At 39.9% G+C, this 25,094-nt stretch overlaps 3 protein-coding genes across 9 annotated transcripts in view; 2 read left to right on the top strand and 1 right to left on the bottom strand.

Annotated features, from left to right (window-relative positions):
• Nucleotides 1–7,372, top strand: part of npdc1b (neural proliferation, differentiation and control, 1b) — a 51,480-nt gene extending 44,108 nt beyond the window's left edge. For 2 of the 4 annotated variants that reach the window (XM_034871933.1, XM_034871930.1), the window contains exons 9-10: nt 4,783–4,863; nt 4,896–7,372. In XM_034871933.1, coding sequence (XP_034727824.1) covers nt 4,783–4,848 — 66 coding nt within the window. In that variant the 3' untranslated portion in view covers nt 4,849–4,863; nt 4,896–7,372. Of the gene's footprint in view, nt 1–4,782; nt 4,869–4,890 lie in introns of all 4 variants that reach the window. The other 2 variants (XM_034871932.1, XM_034871931.1) reach the window with 2 other exon arrangements.
• Nucleotides 7,373–13,351: 5,979 nt separating this feature from the next.
• LOC117944778 (fucosyltransferase 7) lies at nt 13,352–15,691 on the bottom strand. Its single transcript, XM_034871915.1, has 2 exons — nt 15,571–15,691; nt 13,352–14,669 (listed from the first exon to the last, which is right to left on the bottom strand). The coding sequence occupies exon 2, from the start codon at nt 14,615–14,617 to the stop codon at nt 13,592–13,594; it is 1,026 nt and encodes a 341-aa protein (XP_034727806.1). The 5' UTR covers nt 14,618–14,669; nt 15,571–15,691; the 3' UTR covers nt 13,352–13,591.
• Nucleotides 15,692–20,548: 4,857 nt separating this feature from the next.
• Nucleotides 20,549–25,094, top strand: part of abca2 (ATP-binding cassette, sub-family A (ABC1), member 2) — a 199,252-nt gene continuing 194,706 nt past the window's right edge. For all 4 annotated transcript variants that reach the window (XM_034871883.1, XM_034871884.1, XM_034871882.1 and 1 more), the window contains exon 1: nt 20,549–21,054. In XM_034871883.1, the coding sequence (XP_034727774.1) occupies nt 20,989–21,054 (66 nt within the window). In that variant the 5' untranslated portion in view covers nt 20,549–20,988. The remainder of the gene's footprint in view (nt 21,055–25,094) is intronic.

The following is a 25,094-nucleotide window of genomic DNA, read 5'->3' as shown; positions in this document are numbered from 1 at the left end:
GATCGTTTCTCTTTTATTAACCATTCCTTGGTGGGCAGTAAACAGGTGAAAATCCTCAAAAGAGAGACGACAAATACAAATTATTATCTGAGTTCACAGCCAAATTAAATACACAAAATTATTCACATTTAACTCAGATAAACACATTACTGCTATTATAAACTGTTCCAATTTTAAACAAATATAACCAAAATAAATACCCACCATTTTAAATTAAATGACAAGAGTCAGTACATTTTTAGCCAAATTTATATTTTAGCCAAATGCAATACAAAATATTCTTTAATAGCACAAAATTCAATTTATTTCCTAATCATTCGTTTTAAGCCCTATTGTTCTAATAAAGAATTATTATCAGGTATCATGGTATCAGGTACCACACAACTAGATATGTTGTACCTAAACAAACATCTGTTGGTATTTTAATTTTCAAACTGTATGTTTTCTTGTCTTTTAACCAAGTATCTTTAGCCAAATACTTTTATTTTTATTGTTAAGATGTCCACAACGTTTAAATTACTTTTAACCATTTCAAACACATTCTTTCTCAAATAATTAATTTGGCTTCCTTACTTTTCCTTTAAACCCCACTTGTTTGATAAAACCAAACAACATTTAAAGTTGCGAATACCACTGCAAAAAAGTCCTATCAAAGTCAACAAAAGTTAAAAGTCTGTGTTTTTCCAGAGCATCATTAGCACTGCACTGCTTTTTTCCCTGCAAAAAAGTCCTATCAAAGTCAACAAAAGTTAAAAGTCTTTGTTTTTCCAGAGCATCATTAGCACTGCACTGCTTAAATCAATCTAGCCAAACATGGCCAATATGGCGCTTACCAGCTGTCTTTCACAGTTTTGTGGAGGGCTTGGTCTTGCACAATCACCTTGTTCACAAAGATGATATTTCCTTGGTCTTGTGAGTGCTCTCAATGCTCCTTCCACTGCAGTTTGAAGACAACAACAGAGCCAGGTACTGGCACGACCAGATGGCCTGGAAGATTTGTTCCACCTGGTTCACCACTGATTGGGAGGAGCTCCCAGGCAGTTTGTCAGCACAGTATACCTTGGACTTTTTTGAGGCAGTGGGAACTGTAAAGATCTTCCAGGGAGGGGGAGGGCAGTGCTGGAGCGCTGTCCTCTCAGGAAAACCACAGTGTGTGTTTAACAAGCATGATGGGTGGATTGTCTCCGACAATATCCAAATCTGCTTGAATGCTTTAATCCTCCATCCACCACCCACCCGAATTAATTATTATGAATTATTTTCACTCCCCCTTTACTAGTCCCTGTAGGCTATTGCTTTTTAAATGATTTATTGTATTAAATGATGAGTGTTTACTTTAACGATTTACTTGAGCGGTAGAATATGTAATTGGTATCGGCTCACTGGTAAAAAAAAACAAAAAGTTCAAAGTTGGCCCCTCCTCCAAGCTAGAGAGTGAATGAAGAGAGGGAGCGCCAAACATATCAGTAAATTAGAGGAATAAAAGGCTCTTCTCTCATTGTCTCGCACCAGTTATCTTCTATAAGCACAAATAAACCCACACATCCGCAGGAAACAGATTTTGTGTGAATGTTGAGCTTCATCATGTCTTGCTTTGTACTCCATAGGAGTTCTCCACTTAACACTTAAATATTCAACAGTTACTTTTAAAAATCCACATTTTTTGGGGCTTTACCACCTTTAATGGTCAGGACAGCTATGTGAGAAAGGGGAGTGAGAGGGGGAAGGCATGCAGGAAATTATCATAGGTCAGTTTCGAACCCTGGACCTTTGCGTCAAGACATAAACCTTTAAAAATGTGCGCTTGCGCTACCAACTGAGCCAGCCAGGCAACACACTGTCACTTCTAAAACTTGTTCACCTGTTACCACTAATATTTCCTACCAACAGTGTAGTGTATAAAAGTATTTTACATATATAAAACCCTACCTATTACATCATAGTATCTATGGAAAAAGGTGATAATATATCAAACGTTTTCAGCTTCAACGATATTTACACCTTGAAAATATGATCAGCTCCAACACAGATCAGTTACAATTCCTTAATCCAATCTGCTCTATTTTTTTATTCCATTTTAAAGATCCAAATATGCACAAAAGGAATAATTCATTTAGTTGTGAAAACATTAAAACAAATTCAAAAATACAATTTTTTACACATTGTCTGATCCCAAACCCAACTGTAACACATAAGCATTTTAGAAAATCTATGTCCCCCATCATCAAAACGTCCCCGAACCTGTCAAATATCATACTAATAATAAAGTTACTGATGGATGACATTACTAGATATGCTGTAAATGTGTGCATTCTTTAATAATAGTAATATCTTCCTTAAATTAAATTGAAGTCAATGCTACCAAATTTCACCAGCATGTTTCTTGTCACACCAGAGGAAACAAAACTTTAGGCCATGTTTACACAAACATGGCTGGAGCCTACGTCGCGACACCCCTCCCCCACCTGGGACAGTCTGATCACCTTTCTTTGTTCCTCACCCCCAAATATGCACCTCTCATCAACCGCGTGAAGTCATCAGTGAAGACCATCAAGGCCTGCAGGAGCAGATTCATCACTTCAGGAAAGGTTTCTTCACACAGACTGGAGTATGTTTGCTTCTCAAGCCACCAGTGGCTCTCACACGGACATTGACTGCTACACCTCCTCTGTACTGGATTATATTAACACCACCATAGACAATGTTAAGACCCAGTAGCAGATCACCACATACCCAAATCAGAAGCCATGGATGAACAGGAAAGTGCAACTCCTATTGAAGACACGCAATACTGCCTTCAGATCAGGAGATGCACAGGCCTATAGCACATCCAGAGCAAATCTGAAACAGGGCATCAAAGAGGCCAAGCACTGCTAAAAGCTGAAGATAGAGTGACACTTCTCCAACGCTGCCCCTCGACGCATGTGGCAGGGCATTCAGGCCATCAGTGACTACAAACCCACTCACTCCACCCCCGCTGCCACTGATGTCAACTTCCTGAACGAGCCTAATGACTTTTATGCTCGCTTTGAAAGAGACAACAGAGAAACTGCCACCAAGCTCAAACCCTCAGCCAACCACCCGCTAATCACATTCTCCTCCACAGATGTCTGCAAGGCACTGAGCAGGATCAGCACACACAAGGCTGTTGGTGTACCACAGGGCTGTGTGCTGAGCCCATTTCTCTACTCCCTCTTTACCTCTGACTGCAAGCCTGTGTACGAATCTAATTCCATCATCAAGTTTGCGGACAACACTACGGTGATTGGTCTCATCAGCAACAACGATGAGACTGCCTATAGGGAAGAGATCAAGCACTTGGCCACATGGTGCACTGAAAATAACCAGCTACTCAGGAGAAGGAGCTCATCATGGACTTCAGAGAAGAGCCAAGAGCCACGCACGACACCATCCACATCAATGGAATGGCTGTTGAGCGTGTCTCCAGTTTCAAGTTTCTGGGGATCCACATCTCGGCAGACATGTCCTGGTCAACCAACACCACCTGCCTGGTCAAGAAGGCTCACCAGCGCCTTTTTTTTCATGAGGACACTGAGGAAGAATCAGCTCTCCTCAACTATCCTGGTAAACTTCTATCGCTGTGCATCCTGACCAACTGTGCAACAGTGTGGTATGGGAGCTGTTCTGTTGCAGAGCGCAAGGCACTGCAGCAGGTGGTGAAAACCGCCCAGCGCATCACTGGGACTCCACTACCCGCTATCGAGCACATCCAGAGGAAACGCTGTCTGCATCGAGCTCGCAGCACCCTAAGGACTCCTCTCACCCAGCCCACAGACTGTTTTCTCTCCTGCCCTCCGGCAGGTGTTTCAAGTGCCTCCGGACTAAAGAACAGTTTTTCCCCAGAGCTGTCTCTTTATTAAACTCTAATCCACATTGATCCCACTCCCCTCATATACTGATAGACTCTCCTCTCCCTCCTCACACCTGCCTCCATTTTGTTATCTGCAATACTATAATGTTCACCTGCACTGCTGACTGTTACTATAGTAACAACTGTTTATATCTGCATCTTTTGCAATACTTACCTTTTTGCACTACTTACATTTAAATTTGCACTGCTGACTGTTTTTTTTACAGTACCAATTGTTTACAATTACATCTGCAATACCGTACTTTAACTGTAATATGCAATTACTTACCACTGCACTTTAATTCGGATAGTTTCTGCCCATACTCTTTTTGTACTAGCTTTAAATCATTGTTATACTGCTCATTTTAGCCTAATTATATCTACCTGTAAAAATTCTGTCTATAATAATAGCCGCCTGTGTGTGTATATATATATATATAGTACATACTCCCCTGTAAACTCTGTAAAACATTAGTATATTATGTTATTTGTACATATCTGTAAAAAGTTCTACTTATAGTAATATCCGGTACATTATTTTCAGTACATTTCTAACTATAAATCTTGCTCACAATACTTGTTATCTATATATTATATTCATAGGACAAACCCATCTGTAAAATTCTGTTTATAATAGTATTAATTTCTATATTTATTCAGTACATATCCATGTCCTACACTTACGGAACCATTGTATATCCTGCACTTATTGCTATTGCACTTCTGGTTAGACCCAAACTGCATTTCGTTGCCTTGTACCTGTGTAATGACAATAAAGTTAAATCTAATCTAAAATACATATTATTTACACTATACGCCAAAGATCCACAAAATCAAATTCCTATTAAAAATGTATTCCTGATAATGAACTATGTTACCCAGAATGTGTTCTTCTCTCTTTCAATCTTTAGACTGGGGAAATGGAGGTGAAGAACCCACTGTTTGATGACTCCATCCTTCAAAGGTTCCACAAGTAAACCTGAACACTTGAGATGCTTCACACTCGAGATGCTTCACACTCGAGATGCTTCACACTCCCAATGCAGCATTTGTGTGTACAAATAGTTGAATTTACACACATACACACATACTCTACATACACTACCCTGCTCAGTCCAACCTTTGGACAGGAAGGAAGGTGTACGGTACAGAGGAGAAAGACCATGATGAAAAAGGCGCACATGGACATTTAAAGAACGTCACAGCACTATTTTTATTTTTACTTGATGCAGGACTGAATCTGGGACCAATGCCTCCAATTCTACAGCCACATTCTGTTCTTTCATCACTCCTCTTCCCTAGTTGTGCTCACAAAATTAAAATCAGCCAATATCAAAGAACAATTTCCAACAGGTAGCAGACATGCATATTAAATATAATATCCTCTGTTAATAGGAGCAGAGTCATGCCACTGAGCTACAACACTGATTGATAGATCTTCATCAATAGCCATGTTTATATGTTGTACTCTTGAATTTGTTGAGTTCTTACTGCCGGCTTTGGTTTTATGTAAGCATTTTTTAAAATGTGACTTTAATATTTCATGAACACACCGTGATCTTTATCAGTATGTTATGTAGTCATTGTGTTCTCAGTCCAGTTCCTCTATGCATGAATTGATGAACGGTGTAATATGAAACCTGGGAGTCAGTTTGCATTTATAGTTCTTACAAGTTTCTTGTGCAAACTTGCTTTAACATATAACTTGAATGATTTCAATGTAATTTGAAACCTTTTTACCTAGAACTCTGAAACAGAGCAGGTCCACCCTGTATAGTACATGGTATCTCACTAAAATGGCGTGTCCCCATGGTTATTGTGATCTGTAAATAGCTTCTAACGTGTACAGGAAAGAGACCTTACCTCACATGGCTCACACATGTTTTGCTACATTCCTTAGCGCTGTGTCAAATCTTGAACTGTTGTTTCCTTATCGTTGACTACATTTACAGGGTTCCTACTTATGTGGAAAGGACAGGACATGTCTCAGAAAGAAGTAAACATATTTTCCCTGGTATATCAGTTATAGTGGATTCTAGGTTTGAACTGAAATGTAATAGTTTGTTGATTGAGGGGAAAGCAGAGCTTTTCCGCACACTAACATAGCTAATGTTTATTAAATCCTACCAAGTCTTCACCAGCAAAATCATGAAAAAGGGGCAAGGTTTATCTAGGTATAAAACAGATTGCAAAATATCAAGTTCAACCAAATCAAGCTAAGTGCTTTAGATTACTACATTCAATATGACAAGATACATTGTCATAAAGCAAAACAGTGTCATAGAAGTAAAAAAAAAACTGAAACGCTGACAATATTTACAGACATTTGAAACTTATTTCAAAGAGAGGGGACACAGCGTAATTTTAAAACATAAGCCAATATGAAATGATACAAATAAAATTGTAAAGGGAGTAAAATCCATTACATTGATGTGGTGATTAGTTAACTAGAAGCTGGTAAAAACAGGCTGGCTTTGTCAAAATTTCAAAAATAGCCCATAATATATGTAGTATGCGGCAATAAGGAAAGCACCAATCTAACTTAATCTCTCCAAATGCTTTTGGTTTTGGTCTGTCGTAACTAAATGAACATAACTAATAGTAGAAATGCTATATTGTGTGCTGATGGTCACTGTTGGCCATATAAAGGATTGGATTGGTGTACCCCGAATGAATATTCTCTGCTTTTACCTTCTTTTTTTCTGAAGCTGCTATCCTCACCTGACCTAAATGCTAGGACTAGACATGCACAACTACCTTTCTGTGTCTTGTTGATGGTCACACTGCCCCACTGCATAGACCATGCACAGTACATTACACACCCAGGATGACTCTTCACCTTCAATGACCATACTTGACAAGGTGCAGTAACCCTGGATGAAACTGTGGCCTCTTGCTGCTGTCTCTAAGGAAAGCTGCTCTTTGTGGCCCCTCTGTTCAGCCTGCTCCCACTGTCTCAGCCTTGTGTAGCTCTCCCAAACTGGAGTAGCACATTAAACTGCATTTGACCTGCACACATACACCTACAATATGTCAAAAATATATATATATTTATATATCTACAGCTGATACAGTATAAGGAGTATTAACACAGAATACTTTAACTGTGTTGTAAAGACTGTTTTAATCAAAGCTGAGGTTGTGGAACAAAATGAAGGACTTTATTATAGTTTGTATGAAGGATTACCCGAAAAGATACAATTCTCATAATGTTTGCCTTTTCTAAATGTGGCATAGCTCTGCTGTCTCAGGAGTGCTGATAGCTAACAAAAACAGTGAGCTGGTTGTCTTGTTTTCATAACTGTCTCGCTAATGACAAATGGGTCTTGTGAAGGAATTCTCGAACAAGTAACTACTTAAGCTAGCTATCTTTGGCACGGACTGTTTTCGGACTCTATATAATGGGTTCTAAACACTAAGGAGAACTTCTTTACCACCATGTTTAGCATGCATTTGGATATACCAGAGCTGAAATGAAATAAATATTTATATAATCTGAAGTTAAACATGGTTTGTTGTTTTTCCTTTTTCAGATTAGAGATTCTGATGACAATTTTAAAAGGTCTTGTACTTTTCTTTTTATATTTAAAGGATTCAGTCACCCACACTTTTTGGATTAACATGCTGGAAAAAGAGACGATGTAATCTAGAAGGCACAGCCCTGTCCAGCAGTCATGTTAGCTTTTAACAATGTATGCTAATGGCTGCAATTTTTGGTAATTTTAAAATGTTGCTGCATTTCTTTGGACAAGATGATCAACTCACTTCTGTGTGAACTCTTCTGTTGAGATTTTTAAATGTAAATATCAAAGAAAGCAATCCTGGATGGGAGAAAAACGTGTTGTTTATTGGAATTTATTTAAACCAATCTCAATCTTCTTGGGCAGTGCTAAGCGTCGAGTGGAGCCGCGGTGCCGCAGCTAAATAGCCTTGGGAAGGAACTTGTTTTGGTGGAACTTCTGTACGTTCAAAGGTTGTTTTAGTTGTGCAACAGAAAACTCAGATTGGACTCTCAATATACCCGGCAGAGATCTGAGGAGCAGTTAACCATAAATCAACCGGATTTTAAATTACAACACAAAGAAAACGGAAGGGAATGGGACATCCAAAAAGAGTGACATCTTGTGGAATTTCCAGCAGAACGATAGCAATCCCGGCAGTGGAACGTCATGGATATAGACTAAGAAGTAGTAACTGTTTGGAGATATCATTTTAATTATGTCTATCCTGCTATCTTTTGTTTTCTAGCTATTTGTTTTTTTGGATTCCAGATCTCAAATTAAATCCTGTGCTTCTTTTATTTTCCTAAATGTGTATTTTATAATATGTCAGTCACTGGCTTAGGATCTGTGTATTCAAGTACAGCATAGGGGCACAAACTGGTAGATCGCTATCGCTGCTACACCTGGAGGAGAACAAAGCAGGAGCACTTTGAGAGTCAAGTTTTTCGACTTCTCCAGTGCTTTTAACACCATCCAGCCTTTGGTGCTCAGAGTGAAGATAGAGAGCGTTGGAGTGGACCAACACCTGACTGCATGGACAAAAGACTATCTCACCAACGGACCACAGTATGTGAGGCTCCAACACTGTGTGTCTGACGTGGTGCACAGGTGCCCCTCAGGGTACGGTGCTCTCCCCCTTCCTTTTCACCCTCTACACCTCTGATTTCACTCCTGGACTGTCCTCTGGGCCTCATAGAGAAAGTGGGGGAGAGAAAGATGTTAGCTAAGCTGACATCCATCATGAACACCTCACCCCCTACACGACACTGTGGGGTCCCTTAGCAGCTCCTTCAACAGCAGACTGATATCTCCCCCCAGTGTAAGGGGAGATACTACCGGTTGCTGTCGGACTCTACAACACCTGCACCACCTGATAATGTTATCCACCATGCTCTATGTATATTTTTATTATCTGTATTTATATTTTTCCACCACAAGTACTTACTTTTTCAACATTATTTATATTATTGTTACACTTCAATATCATCTATATTATGGCTACTTACTTTTGCTATATTATTTAATTACATATTATTCAATTTAATTTTACGTCACTTACTTTGCAATAAAAAAAATGGCAGCACTGGAACAATCCCGGGAAGTGGAACACGAAGGATATAAACTAGGAAACACAGACAATTTTAAAGCAGCAGCTTACAATGTAAGAAGAGCAGTAAAGGATGAAAATGTGACTACAGGAAGAAAGTGAAACTACAGTTTCAAGATGGCAACCCCAGACGCATGTGGCAAGGTCTAAGAACTAGGGCTGCAGAATTAATCAAATTTTAATCACGATCACGATTTTGACTTTCCACATTCAAATTTGCGCGATTTTGTTTAAATGCGTTATTTCATAGAACGCTCCTGTTTTTTTTTTTTTGCATAGCGCATCTACCGCTCTGTAAACCCCTGTCTGCTCATGTGCCAGTGAGAATTGTTCCCTGCATTGCACAGCTTAGTTTCAAGATGTAGAAAGTCACAGAAGGAATCCTTTCAGGATTTTTTTGATCAGTTAACGCTCCCTTCACTTAGTGAATGAGCTAAAGCTGATTTAGACTCACCTATCACATCAGCCGAAATTTCTGAAGCTATTGACAAAATGAAGGGGGGAAAGGCCCCTGGCCCGGATGGGCTGCCTTTTGACATCTATAAAAATTTTAAGAACAAACTGTTAGATCACTGTTAGATATGTTTGTAGAAAGCCTTAGTTATGGCAAACTTCCACCATCCTTGCGTAACGCACTTATAATTCTGATTTTAAAACCTGAAAAACCAGCAACAAAATGTGAGTCCTATCGACCAATTTCATTGATTAATTCTGATGCAAAGATAATTGCTAAGGTTTTGGCACGGAGGCTTGAAAGATACCTGCCCTCTCTCTCTGATCCAGATCAAAATGTATTTGTTAGGGGACGTCAAGCTTTCCACTGTGTCCGCAGGGTTCTCAATATTATTCATGCAAAAACAGAACATCCTGATACAGCAGTGCTCTCGTTGGATGCAGAGAAAGCTTTTGATCGGGTAGAGCATCGTTATCTCCACCAGGTACTTGCGCGCTTTGGCTTTGGTAGTTACTTTTCTAACTGGATTAAGGTTTTATATAATAATTCGGTCGCATCTGTATTAACTAATAATACTATATCCAAATCTTTCGAACTTTCGAGAGGCACACGTCAAGGATGTTCCCTTTCGCCTCTTCTGTTTGTATTGGCAATTGAGCCATTTGCTATTGCCATTAGGTGTAATCAAAATATTACTGGCGTTAAAATAAATGGGATTGACAACAAAATAGGCCTATTCGCGGATGATATTGTGATTTTTTTTTATCCCACCTAGAACAGTCGCTACATCACTTGTTTGATACCATTACTTCCTTTAGTAAGCTTTCCGGTTACAAAATGAATGAATAAAAATCTGCTATTCTTTTCCTTAAGTATTCAGAAAGAGTAAATCCCCCAGTTCAAACACCATTCAAAATAGTTAGAGATAGCTTAATTTATCTTGGTATTAGAATGACTCCTAAAATTGATGATTTAGTAGAGGCAAATTATAATCCAGTAATAGAGTCGGTTTCTGAATCTATTAGTGGATGGTCCACGTTACCAATTTCCTTGATAGGGCGTATCAATATACTTAAAATGAATGTAATTCCAAAGTTTCTTTACCTCTTTCATTCCATTCCTCTTGGTCCTCCTATTCATTTTTTTTCAAAGATGAAGTTTTGTAATTTCGTTTGGAAACACAAACGGGCTAGACTTCGCTTATCTCTGCTTTATCTCCCCTATGATAGAGGAGGCTTGAAACTCCCAAACCTCCAATGGTACTATTGGGCTGCCCAACTTACTACTGCCTCTTGTTGGTCACCAGAACCACCACGTTCCTGGATGAGTTTGGAAAGAAGCATGACATCCCCTCTACCACTCAATTCATACTTATATTCAGCTAAGTTAAAAGACCTAAAGGCATTAACACATAATCCCTTTGTTAAAAACTCAATTATGGTATGGTATGAGGTTCATAAACATATTGGTGAGATACCGGTGATATCTCAATTTACACCAATCTGGGGTAACAGCGCGTTTACTCCTGGCAAACAAGATTTAGGTTTCAAATCTTGGACAGATAAAGGCCTTAGTAAAATTGCAGATTTATTTAACAACAACATTCTCATGTCATTTGAAGATTTGAGATGAAATTATGACATCCCACCAAAACATTTTTTTAAATTCTTGCAGATAAGAAGCTATATATTTAAGATACAGAAATCTTTATCGCTACCTACTCTTAGCTGTATTGAAGAAATAGCAACAAAGGATCACCCTAAGAGAGGATTGACGTCCAGTTTTTATGCAATAATCGCGGGAGGATCAAAGGTATCCTCAGAGAGTAAAAGACTGGCATGGTGTGAAGATTTAAACTCTGCAATTTCAACTGAGGACTGGCAAAAGATTTGCCTAAAATCTCAAACGCAAACAATAAATACACATTTTCAATTACTGCAGTATAAGTGGATAATGAGAACTTATGTAACACCAACTCAGTTAAATAAATACAGCCCCAATAATCCCGATACGTGCTACAAATGCGGTAGAAAGGGCACATTATATCATTGCCTATGGGACTGCCCACAAATCCAGGCTTTTTGGAGTGAAGTGATGGATATGATTTTTCATGTCACAGGTATAAGGCTATTATTAGACTCCAAACTGTGCATCTTTGGCATCTTTCCCATCAATCTTAATCTCAATAAGGCAAAGAAATGTATAATTACTCTCTGCATCTTACAAGCTAAATATACCATAGCTAAATCTTGGAAATCCACTAACAAACTAAGTGTTAATGTCTGTCTTACAGGACTGTCAGACTGTCTTGCATTAGAAAAACTCACTTTTACGTTAAAGGGTAAATATCTTGTCTTTGACAATATGTGGAGATCTTTTACGGTTTTCTTAGAGGGGAGGAAAGCATTGGAGGCATGCTCTCCGTGTATGTCTACCATCAACAAATGAGTATTGCTATGTATTAAGTGTATGTCTGCTTGTCTTTGATTAGTTTTTTTTGAAATGCTTTTCTCTTCAGAACAACTCCGGGATAGGTTAACAGGTAAGTTTTAAGGATCATTAATGTTCCACTGTGTCAACTATCACGTATTACAGCCCTGTCATGTTCCTTTATCTTATTGAAGATGTGCCTTACTGTGTCAGTTCTAAATTTGCACCTGTATTTGTTGTAGTGTGATTTTCTTTTCTAAAAATTAATAAACACACTTGTTGAAAAAAAGAAAGTCACAGAGGACAGAGTAACGGGAGGAAAATTCAACAGATAGCAGTCGTTTATATGTAGGTCTCAAGGTTTACCAGTTTACCAGTAAACGCAACATTTTGTCCAGTCTGTGTTATTCAGACAACAGCAGTGAGCGTGCCACCGCAGTGCTAGTCGGTGGCGGTGCTAGTTAGCTTCTGTTAGCTCACAGGCTCTAGGGCGCGAGTAATATTTTTCCTCTAGGACGCACATAATGTCCTCGCATCCGCTGCAATGTTGTTATATGGATATGGTTTAATTTTGCGTTACATGACCCTCCTGTAAAGCCTTGCCTGTGTTGGATCTCTCCTCTTACTCTCCACGCAGCCCCGCCACACAGCACCGGTCCACACTTCTGACATTTGTCTACAGTTTTAATTGTTATTAACACAGCTGTATATTGTTAAATATGAGGGGAAAACCTGTTTTTGTACCAGTGTTTCCGCTGGTAACTCTGCTTTCGCGGTTGTAACGGCAAAGAGCACAATGCAATTAACTTCAGTTAACAGCGTGTGAGACGGAGCTGGTGGACCTGGGCCAGAGATGTGACCCATAGCCAGAATATCTCTAGAATATCATTCTAGCTAATTCTGTTTCTAGTTGTTGAATGTTGGTTATTTAGGACGTCCTGTTTGAAACCTCACCAGTTTTTATTTTTATTTTTTACAATACCATCTTTGCCAATATTTTCAATCCTATGTTTCAAATACATGTTTTAAAAGTGTTTTTGTGTCATGTTTATTCTCTGTACACATAACATAATTCATTTGAATTTTCAAATAAATTAGTGCAAACAGATATGATTGAATAGATTTTTTTTCTGCTATTCATTCGCTGAACTGAAATTCTACATGTAAATCTAATAATAAAAACTTCCTTCAAAACAAAATATATAAAATTGTGTTGCCTTAAATAAAAGAGTGCATCAGCTAAATACGCAATAAATTGAAGTGATTCATTGCATTGTCACTTTATGTAACCCGTATTTAATCTTAGTGAGTACAACAAAAATTCGATACATTTCAACTATGAAAAATACTTGTTAATTTAAAAATAAATAGTGCAAAATCTGTTGCCACAATTCATCTTTAATTGTATGCACGTTTTTACAGTGCAGCTTGTTGTAATGATGAACTTGTCTCTCTGGTTTTGACAAATGGAAAATAAGATTACACACAGGTTCCCACTTCTGCTTTATCGTGAAGTGCACAGCCAACACATCCAACCACTAGAGATCTGTTTTTGTGGTGTGCAGTTCCGACCTGTTTACCAAAACTGCACGGCTGACTGAGACATGTGTCACTTATATGTCACATCATATTGCCATTGTATAGTATTGGGTTATCACACTTGCATGCATCAGCAGTCCCTATCAAAACAACACCTCAGTAACCTAATGGCATGAAGAGATACACTATTAGCTGTTAACCCACCTCTCCAGGTCCTGATAGACTTTGTTGTCTGGTAAGCTGGGGTATTTAACACAGATTTGACACAGCCTTTCTCTCCAGTCAGTGTAGGTTTTTATTCTGTGAGTGTGGTGCCACTGGAAGTACTCCACATATGCCTGTCTGTCTGCAGCCACATGCTTCAGATAGGCAGCCAGATCTGATGTGCTCTTAAAATCAGCTACATGGATAAAGGAACCAGGGGGAGCCAGGGCTTCATAGGTCACCCTGCTGGGGCCAAGAACTACTGGTATGACCCCTGCTTGGAAAGCATTCCTCCAGAGCTTCTCACTGATGTAATCCTTTGCCACAGAGTTTTCAAAAGACAGGTAGAAAACACACTTTGCAATTGTGGGCAACAGCTTCTTTTTTGATATGGGTTTGTTGTTCCACTTTCCGTATACTTCTATGGGGATGTACTTCTTTAGATTTTGGTAAACACAAGCCCTAGCCTGATGAGGTCTGTATCTGCTGACCACCCAGCTGACAAGGCAGGAGCGATTGGAAGCAGCCTGGAAGCCTAGCTCATCACCTCCTACCATGGTTTTTCCATATGGGATGAATATGTCTGCATCACGTCTGTAGCTCATCGTCCAGTTAAAGAGGCCATTGAGCTGTGTGAGGTTTGCATTGTTGACAGGAGGCTCCATTGACAGCCACACCCAATGTTGGGAGGCCGGGCGATCTAGGTGCAGGGGCAGTGAGGACAGACCTCTTTTCAGCTCCTGGTCGTGGAAGACAACCACATCAGCAGACGGGAAGGTGGATGTTTTGTCAGTGAGGAAACAGTGACTGATGTTGTACATCTTGAGGCATTTGTCCCCATCAAGACTGTAAGAGCGGCCAAATGGCCAGTGCCACAGCAGGATGCTGATGTTTCTCTTGGAAACAGCTGGATGATATTTCTGCTTCCGGTCCAAGAAGCAGTAGTAAAGCAGGGATGGGAGGGAGATGAGGAGGAGGAGGAGTAGGGTTTGGGATCTCAATGTTGTCATGCTTGCGGGCGTATTCTGTGTCAAAAAGGGCACAGATCACACAGATGGAACTCTTAGAAAGGAAGGAAGGGTAGATCAGAGATATTATTAACGCTTTCATGTTCTCATTTGTGCCGGAACTGAAGAAGACAATGTGTTAACAGCAGAAATACTACCTACTGTGGAAGGCATTTAATTTGTTTTAACTTCAAAAACATTTGAAGTTGTTACATATTCATAAGTCGGCTAATTTTGTTACAGGTTAATAAGAAGTGAGCTTGCATCAGAGCTGTAACAAAACTCTTCAATGAAAGTGCAGTAATCACTAGGTGTTTCTTCTAATATGATCAAACATTTGGGAAATGTTTGAGAAAAACTTGTGAATAAACTGCACTTTGTTTTTTCTAAAAAGGAGTACTGATCATTTGATGAAAATCTAAACTGCCGTCTTTGTCTTCCTTTTACTGTACAGTGATTTCAGTACAAAGTTAGTTTGGCTTCTGTTTCTTATGCTTGTTTAAGGATTTCGTCAAGTATTGCCCAATTCCAATTGCTAACAAAAATGTATGCATGTAATACATTTTAGAATGTTAAAGGTTCAAACTTGAACAGTTTGTGATCAAAGTAATTCTGAACACAGCACTAATATTCAGTATGTTTTGTTCTAATATCTTGCTTTCTGATTAGCATAAGTACAAGTATCTTTCTGAAATTGGCAGAAAGAGGATTTCTGAAGATGGTGCAGCCTGATAACTGGGTACACCACAAAGTTAACTTCAAGTTGAAAACAAAACATTTTAAGAGGAAAAATAAATAAATTCAGAATGAAAATAAATTTCATCCATTTCCCATTAACCTGTGGACACATACGGTAGCATTCTGTACACTATCATTGAACCTGCAGTAAAAATGTAGATATCAGCAGGTGGATTTAAATGAAATTAAATTAGTTTGTCAGAGTTTTTGGCACTTACCCGGTGACATGGCAGTAGGCTGACTGGTGCCTATAGAGCTTTGTATGTACTCAACGAATCCAAGATTATAGAGGAAATCCTGCCCCTTTCAACATTTTGACTCATCGATTGCTTGACACTTCCTACATATTGACAATGAATGCTTCTGGGTGGCAGGGTGCGCCGGTTTACGCGCCACTTCAATCAGTGGTCAGCAGAAAGGAGCAGCAACAAAAAGTAAAAACATTATGTAGAATTAGTGGCTGTCAAAAATAATAACATTGATTTTTTTAAACACAAGCTGGTGTTCCTCTTTCTTTTCTTGCAGCCTTGCAGAGGAAAGGGGCACAGGGTTGCACAACTCCTGTAAGCACCAACCACATCATAACTGTTTCAACCTGCTGTTTCACCCAGTGCAAGTTCTGCATTTTTACTCATCTATAGCTTGACACATCATACCCACACACACACACACACACACACACACACACACACACACACACACACGCACACACACGCACAGTCGCACACACACACACAGCTTCTCAGTGGCAGGGTGTGACAGTTTATGTGCCACTTCAATCAGTGGTCAGAAGAAAGGAGCAGCAACAACAAGGAAAAACAGTAATCTATCGTGCAGTCATTTCAAATGAACCCATTTTAATGGGTTTTTTTTCCACACACATGATTTTATCCACTTCATATTTAATTCAGCCTCTTCAGAGCATTGCGTTCTAGTGTGATTACTCTCATGATTAGCTGGGTTAGGGTAAGAGGCTGGTAAAACCCCTAGCCCAAGTCTTCCCCCATACCACCCTGTTTGACTTTCATTCCTTTACCTGTTAAACTGATCATGCATCTGCTATTTGCAGAATTAGCACAGCAAGCAGCAACAAGTGGAAGTCAAAAACATTAACATGCAATTTTTTTAAGCACAAGCTGGTCTTCCTCTTCCTGTTCTTGCAGCCCTGCAGAGGAAAGGGGCAAAGGGTGACACAACTCTTGTAGGCACCAACCACATCCTAACCGTTTCAATTAACGGTTTCTCCTTGGGCGTTCACATTTGGTTTTTATTGAAGAAATTTATTCAGAACCAGCGCACTTTCACACTTTCTGGTTAATTGACACTTTTGCACTGCTCTAACTCACAGTTTTAATTGAATTTGTTTTGTATGTTTCCGCACTGACAGTTAACAAAAATGTCATAACCAGGCTGCTGGGCCATGACAAATGCCGGAATTGACACAATGAATGAAGGTAAATTAAAGTGGACATATTATGCTTTTCCCTATTTTCTGTAAGATCTACAATGTTATGATTTTCATATTAAACATGGCCAAAACAAAGAGATGGAAGTATTTTAGAGAAATCCCTCTGAACTAAAAGTTCACAGCAGCTGAAAGCTGTGGGTGGCCCTAGGCCCAAACAGAAGAGGCTTTATTGTGTGCTGGATCTTGTTTTTAGCTTCATGTTTACCATATGCGGATGGTGCTAGGTCAGATTTTTTGAGTTTTTTGCGAGCAGCCCCTCCTCTTTTACTAAACGGGAAGTTGAGCGTGCTGCTCATGTATTTATTGCACATAGCAGGGTAGAAGCCTACTCTTTGCTAAATATCAGCATTTAATTTAGTGTTAAATAATGGCAAAACAAAGCAGTTTATTTATGTTTCTAATGAAAAGACGCCACTAGCAGGTGGAAAATTCAGTTCAGCCAGTGTTTTTATGTGGCTGTTAATTCAACTGACGATAACCCTTTCCCCGTCAGTAACGTTAGCGACCTCTACTGTCCCTCCATACCAAAGCAGGGAAAGCACAGGTAGGACCTAGCCTGTTCCTACCAGACTCTCGTACATTTCATTTGTACAGACAGTCTGGCCACTCTCCAATGAAAAGTGTTAACTTTGTTGAAGGCGGTTAATCAGTTGAAGTTTGCTGCCCAGAGCCACTCTGGATCTGCCATAACCAATCGCTAACATTTGGTCATTAGGTTGGCTTTGCACCACTACCGTTCACCTTAGCCGACTCCTTCACCACTAACCAAGTGAGCTGGAAAATCAAACTTCTCCCAAAATCCAAAGAAGAGGGCCACAACATCATGGCAACCAACAATATTCAGCAAAGATTGTTCTTGCTCTGGCTTTAACTTCTGGATATTCAGCAGCGTTGCCACAACGGACCAAATGTCTTCGCTCGCATCTGTCTCCGCCAGCATCACGGAACTACAACTCAAACTAGCGCACAACCTCAAAGACATCGTTCTCAGCAACTCCCTCTGTTCGCTGATTGGATCGGCAAAGATTTGAGAAACCCTCGAATATACCGCGAACCCAGACGTAGTACTGAAGGAAATAAAAAATTGAGCGGAAGTACGTAGGAGGGCGGAGCCAGGTTAGGTATAAACCTCTCAGAAAGGCCAATTTAATTATTTTGAAATGCCACTAAATGAATATCAATGAACCATATCTTAAGATAGTGTCTATTTGTTTCAGTCTAGGCTTGCCCTAGTCCTAAGAGGACAAACAAGCCCCATCAGACTTGTCCGCTTTAGATGAATTTGCTACCCAACCCAAACTCTGTTCATTCCCAGTCACCACTATAGCAGGCAAAGGTAGGAGTTTTTCTGCCCAGTGGTATGAAACATTCGCATGGATAGAGTACAGCACTGCAAGGGATGTTGTATTTTGTAAGACATGTTGCCATTTTCCAGAAGTGACCACTGAGGGTTGATACACAAAAACTGGGTTTTGTGCTAAACATGTGGCTAGCAGAGCCCATGCTGCAGCGGGAGGGAAGGATACATGCAAAGCCAACAGCAGGGTTGTTAATTTTTATCAAAAGTTTGGAGTGAGATTACACGCGTTTGGGGAGGAGCCATCCTAATATTAGCCGCAGTGCTTTTTTCTTGAAATTAAATTTTACCCATTGTTCATTATTAACCAGCACAAATAGAAATTAGATCAATTGGTGAATTTGATAAATGACAACATTTTGGTTTTCATATGTACCATGTACGTACATTGGTTTACTTGTGTGCCACCAACAGAACCTGAAGCATAAAACTTGGCCATCCTACTTGCTGACTTAAGTGCCTGTAATTTGGGCTGATGCCCTTTGCTTTAACATGCCTGTTGACATCAGACATACCTTGATGGGCACATGAATTCTCGTTTCTGCAAATAGAGCACCAGTAATAGGAGCTGGCAGTGCCCTTGGTGATAAATGGTCATTTTATCTAAAGACAACTGAACTAAGTACGTTGTCAGTGTGACTTTTCCCCTGACTTTATTGACCGCCAGATTACAGTACATGTATTCTCATCATTTAGATTTTGTTAGTATTCTTTTGCATACTTCCTGGTGCTTCTGTGTTACTATACAATGTATATATCGTGCTGATGAAAAAGTATTTAAATTGATGTATGAACACTTCTCTGGCAATAAGAGACAGATGCTGCCAGCATTAGCTACCTTGGCCATCCAAACAACAATCATAAATAAAGTAGCAACTTGATATAAACAAAATCAACAACACTTATCAACTGTCTCACACCTTAGGACCTTAACAAGTCACAAGTTACATTATCAAAATCATAAAAATAACAGCTAATTGGGGAGCTAGCTAGCCTTAGTGACAGTTGCGTCCACTTGTTACCTAAACTGAACAGATTGTGAAAACAAATCATTGATAGTAATTCAAATTAATAATTTATCTTAAAGACGCTTTCAATACAATAAGAGGTTAAAAAAAGGAGAATCAGTCACTCAGCAATGTAAGTTACACTGGTCAAAATTATAAAATGTACCACATATGTTTTTGACCCCATTTTTCATGAGCTGAACTCAAAGATCTAAGACTTTTTCTGTGTACACAAAAGGCCTATTTCTCTCAAATATTGTCGTCCACATTGAAAGGCCACTTTAAAATGTAAGGTTTTTCTGAATTTGGGGGTCTGGGGGGAGCAACAACACATCTCTTTTGCAAAGAGTTGATCAGGTTGTTCATTTAGGACTGGGGAATGTTGGTCAACTCGTCTTCAATGGCTGTGCAAAGTTGCTGGATATTGGCAGGACCTGGCACATGTTGTATACGTCGATCCAGAGCACCCCAAACATGCACAATAGGTGACATGTCTGGTGAGTATGCTGGTCACGTAAGGACTGCTAAAATGCTGAATCTGACGCTGCGAATTGGAAGCTAACTTCAGCTTTAAATTTACCTTAAATTTCCCCTTAATCCACGAATCGGAAGCTGCGAATCAGAAGCCAACTTCAACTGAACTATGTACACTCATCGCTCAGCCTTTTGTGTTATATCTGACATTCTCCTGTCTGTTAATGTTTTTGGGGTCTGTGAACTGTTAAAAACTAAATTGCCCTTTTTGGGTTAAATAAAGTTATTTGAACCTGAACTGAAAATGTATCTTTGATATGTTGGATTCACGTTCATGTGTCTTTTCAGACAAAAAAAAAAAAAAAACATAATTTGGAGGCTACCTAAGATCTCTGATCAAAAAAACAACAAAAAAAACACTGAATTCAAAATTTTAATAAGTATTTATATGGACAACATTCTTAATATTTAAACAAATGCCATACATATTCTTATTGGGGTGGCTGTGGCTCAGTGGTAGAGCGGTTGCATGCCAATTGGAAGGTTGGTGGTTCGATCACCGCCCCTGCAGTCATTGTCGAAGTGTCCTTGGGCAGGACACTGAACCCCGAGTTGCCACCGGTGCTGCGCATGTGAATGTTTATCTGATAAGCAGGTGGTACCTTGTACGGCAACCCCGGCCACAGTGTATGAATGTTTTTTGAATGTTTCCTGTAGATGTAAAAGCGCTTTGAGCAGTTGTTAAGACTGGCAAAGCACATTTACGTTTATTGTAATTCCCTATACGCCATTGACCCATACTTATCTCAGAAATCCTGGGCAATGTCACTCTGGGCGTGGCTCTGGTGAGAAATATGCGGTAATGTAATCAATTGCGGTTGCAAAATTCAGAGGGATTTTGTTTTTTAAAGGCCAGGCCGGAAATGTACGTTTTCATTACTCGGGTTAGCTTAATATCAGGCTGTGTCCACTGGTACAGCTCCAACCCAGACCATTGCACTGCTAACTTATCGGATTCCGCGTAAGAGACGCTACCCGGAGCACCACGGATCCACTGACACATAGAGGATGACAGACGGAACAAAACAGTCCCATAACGACTTTTTTCTGCCAGTCACTGGCAAAAAGGCATTCGTCAACTAACTGAGTAACGTTAACGTTAGCTTAATATTATTAGCCAGCCCGACCCATTTCCGCACCATTACAGGCTCGGACGGGATTCCTGCAACGGGACGGAATTTCCCCGGTGATTAAATCCAGACCTAGGCCACCGCACGTTATGCTAGTTTGGTAAATTTAATGACATTCTGAAGCAGAAGTGGGAGGCACAATGGGATTCCTGCACCAGCTCCATCTCCTGCTGTGGAAGAACATCTCACTGAAAAGGAGGGGTCCGGTGAGACAACACTTTAGTTCACATTAGTCTGTGAAATTATATAAAAAGGGACAGAGCATGCTGTATCTGGTTGTTCGTGTCTTTGAAGAGCAGACGGGCGTCGGTCAAGCCTGCACCGCTGCTCCGTTTACCGCAGACTTTATTTGGGCTAATTCTACCAGCACCTGTCTCTATCTGCAAATGTTACCATCATGCGTTAGAATAACACCGCAGTTAGTTTCATGGAGCATGATGATAATGTCCACGCAGGTTTACTGCCGGGGTTTTGTTGGGATGCAGATGCCTGTTCTCTGTATAGGCTACCTCACACTCCTGTCAAACAGGTTGTTGTTTGTGGCTAACAACAGTTTTGTAAATTCCAGTCTGTTTATTTGCTTCAATTTGAAAAAGGCCTACAGGCTACACTGTAAGCTCAGGGTGTGTTGTTGTAATCAAGTGTTTGGTTTATCACAGTGGGGTAGTCTAATTTATTGTAGTTTACTGTACCACACGCACACACATATCTATCTATCTATCTATCTATCTATCTATCTATCTATCTATCTATCTATCTATCTATCTATCTATCTATCTATCTATCTATCTATTTTTAATTAAAAAAAAAAAATGTTTAGCTCTGAATGGGCCTTCGAGGGACGACAAATTAAAGTGGGGATTTAATTGCTGCATTCCGATACACTTTTATGCACCAATTTATGGCAGAAATACGTTTAACGGCAACCTGTCTGAAAGTTGTAAGTCCTCTGGTAGCTGTGCCAAGAGAAATCTCAATCATTCCCAGTCAGCAGAGTCGGACAGCGTAGGTATATGTTAGGAGATAACATAGGCACAGGCTAATTACTGCTAACTAACATGCTAGTTAACATCAGTAATTAAACCTAAACAACTTATGTAAGTAGAAACTGTCTGCAAGCTTCTCCTGGCAATACTGTGATTTGTTGACTATGCGACAGCAAGTTGCGTGGTTATGACATAATCGTTAGCCTATTTTCACAAAAACGTCTGCTACGGAGCCTTAACGTGAGGTACAAGGTAACAGAGCCTTTATACATTCTTGTGTTTCTTTAGAAATAAACAATGCACAAATAGAGTCACTGTCAAAGTGCCACCGGATGCTAACTTCAGGTATTGGCTTTGTAGCATTAAAATGGCGCCAGGGGAGCTATGCTCAGAGCAGGGCCGCCAACTTTTCCCCAAATCTTGGAGTGAGATTTGGGGGGCCAACCCATATTTTGCCGTGTACAAAGCAATTTCTTTGGGTGTTTATCCTTCAGGGTTTAAAATGGGATTTTTTATATGTGGGGGGATGGGGCTCTTCCAAAAATAAACCATTAAATGGCACTTTCTCTGAAGTTTTTTTGAAAAAAAAATGGAGAAATCCAGTGTTACATGATATGTGCAAATCTGTAGGGTTAAGATCATTTGCATTGTTGTAGTATCAACAGGTTTTAAGGCATTTAGCATTTACATTATTTACATTATTAACTTCTTATGATATAAGAACTGACCCAGACAATGTGCCAAACATAATTAACCACATGAAGAGACAGTAGTATATGTCAGCAACAGCTGAGAAGATTTGGGTCTATGGTGAACAGGTCCAGGGGTCCCTGCCTGGTGTAGGGACCAGGGACCCAAAGTTAAATTAATGTTGAGGGATTAACTAAGACCACTGAAATTCTAAAGAATAAGAACCATTGAGTTACATAGATTCTTATCCTTTAACCTTTGTGCCAAGGTTCAGTAATGTTTGGCCCTCATCCTCTGTGACCCACTTACTGTATTTACTTTTTGGGAAAATAAAGAATATTTGTTCATTTTAAGAAACATTGAATGAATTATTTACAGTTTCATTTAGAGATGCACCGAGGTTAGAGAAGCACAATAGTGGCCCAACGTTGCAGTATAGTATATATAGTATATATAGTTTTGTATATATAGTATAGTATAGCTCAGATGTGTTTCATCAGATTTTTGCTCATATTTACAACTTTGTGCACATTCAAAATATAACTCCACCCATCTCTGTTGTCCGAGATTTGGAGAGTTGTAATATAGTCTGCTGTGCATGTTATTGCTCCGCTGATATGGTGGATCTCATTCAGAACGTCTGACAGACAAAGAGGCCCATTTGGGTCTCTGGTCTCTGACAGAGTTGAGAGGTGACTGTATGCTCCTCATCATTGGAGGTCTGCACGGATGAAACGCGTCACTGCCCACAGCAGACGCCTGCCAATTCAGAGCCAGTCCACTAACATGAACTGAAGTTGCTATATTAGCCGCGCTGCTCACCTCTATTTTCACAGAGAGAGTGGTCACGAAGGGACGGACGGTCTGTGATACTCAGAGCACATACCTGAAGCCGGGGAAATGCACCTGGGATGGATCGTACATTTTTTTTTCTAAGTTGGCAACATTTCGAAACTTCCACAGTCAGGGAACGCTCTTGAACCCCCTCAAAGTCTCTGAAAGCACAACTAGTCGATCACGAGTGGCTCAACAGGTAGATCTATAGATAAACTCATCTTTCAGAAATTTGACCGATTGGGTTGACACTTCAGCTTGAGAAATCGGGGGTGTGGCGTGTGAGCGTGTGAAACCAGTCAAATGCGTGTGTCTCACGGCCAATGCGTGAGAGTTGGCAGCCCTGTTAGAGAGGAGCGGCTTACCCTTTTTGAAATGATGTGCTCTGTTTTTCTGTGCTGGTAGGCGTTCTTCTTCATCTCCAGCAATTAGCGGTAGACTAGAACAGTTGTAGGTGTATACTGCCCCCATCAGTTCCCAAAGACAGAGCTGCCAACTTTTCCCAAAACCTTGGAGTGAGATTTGGGGGGGGGCACCCCACATTTTGCCACGTACAAAGCAATTTCTTTGGCTCTTTCAGCATCAATATACTTCAGGGTTTAAATATGGATTTGTTATATGTGGGGGATGGGGCTCTCCCTAGGGGGGTCTGGGGGTATGCCCCCCCAGGAAAAGAAATTGAAAAATAAACCATTAAATGGCACTTTCTGGAGATTTTTGTGCAAAAAAAAATGGAGAAATCAAGTCTTACTTGATATGTGCAAACCTGTAGGGTGAAGAGACTTTGTGTTCTTGCAGTATCAACAGGTATTAGGGCATTTAGCATTTACATTATTTACATTATTAACTTCTTATGATATAAGAACTGACCCAGACAATGTGCCAAATATAATGAACCACATGAAGAGACAGTAGCCTATGTCAGCAACAGCTGAGAAGATTTGGGTCTGTGGGGAACAGGTCCAGGGGTCCCTGCCTGGTGTAGGGACCAGGGACCCAAAGTTAAATTAATGTTGATCCTCTGTGCCCCACTTACAGTATTTACTTTTTGAGGAAAATAAAGACTTTGTTCATTTTATAAAACATTAAATGAATTATTTACAGTTACATTTAGAGATGCACCGATGTTAGAGAAGCACAATAGTGGCCCAACGCTGCAGTATCGTATATATAGTATAGTATATAAAGTATATATATATATATTTATATATATAGTATATATATAGTATAGCTCAGATGTGTTTCACCAGATTTCTGCTCATGTTTACAACTTTATGCACATTCCAAATATAAATCCTCCCATCTCTGTTGTCCGAGATTTGGAGAGTTGTAATATAGTCTGCTGTGCATGTTATTGCTCCGCTGCTATGGTGGATCTCACTTAGACCGTCTGACAGACACCGAGGCCCATTTGGGTCTCTGGTCTCTGACAGAGTTTAGAAGAGGCTGTACGCGGCGCATTATCGGAGGACTACACGGATGCAACGCGTCCCTGCCCCCAGCAGAGCGAGTCCACCTACCGCGCTGCTCACCTCTACTGTTACAGAGCGAGGGGACACGAAGCGACGGACGGGTCTGTAATACTCAATACTCAATAATAATATAACATTATATTAATATAATAATAATATAACACACCTGACATTTAAATAGACCCTTTCCTTTATATTCATTATATGCTTGCTACAGTCATGCAACGTGTAATACAAAAGATAACAAATTTAAATACTTTTAAT

This window comes from Etheostoma cragini, chromosome 5, assembly GCF_013103735.1.
Source record: "Etheostoma cragini isolate CJK2018 chromosome 5, CSU_Ecrag_1.0, whole genome shotgun sequence".
In the NCBI taxonomy this organism is placed as follows: domain Eukaryota; kingdom Metazoa; phylum Chordata; class Actinopteri; order Perciformes; family Percidae; genus Etheostoma; species Etheostoma cragini.
This window is presented reverse-complemented; position numbering and strand designations above follow the sequence as displayed.

Coding starts and splice junctions, on each gene's coding strand:
- LOC117944778 (XM_034871915.1), bottom strand. CDS start 14,617: ATGACAACATTGAGATCCCAAACCCTACTCCTCCTCCTCCTCATCTCC.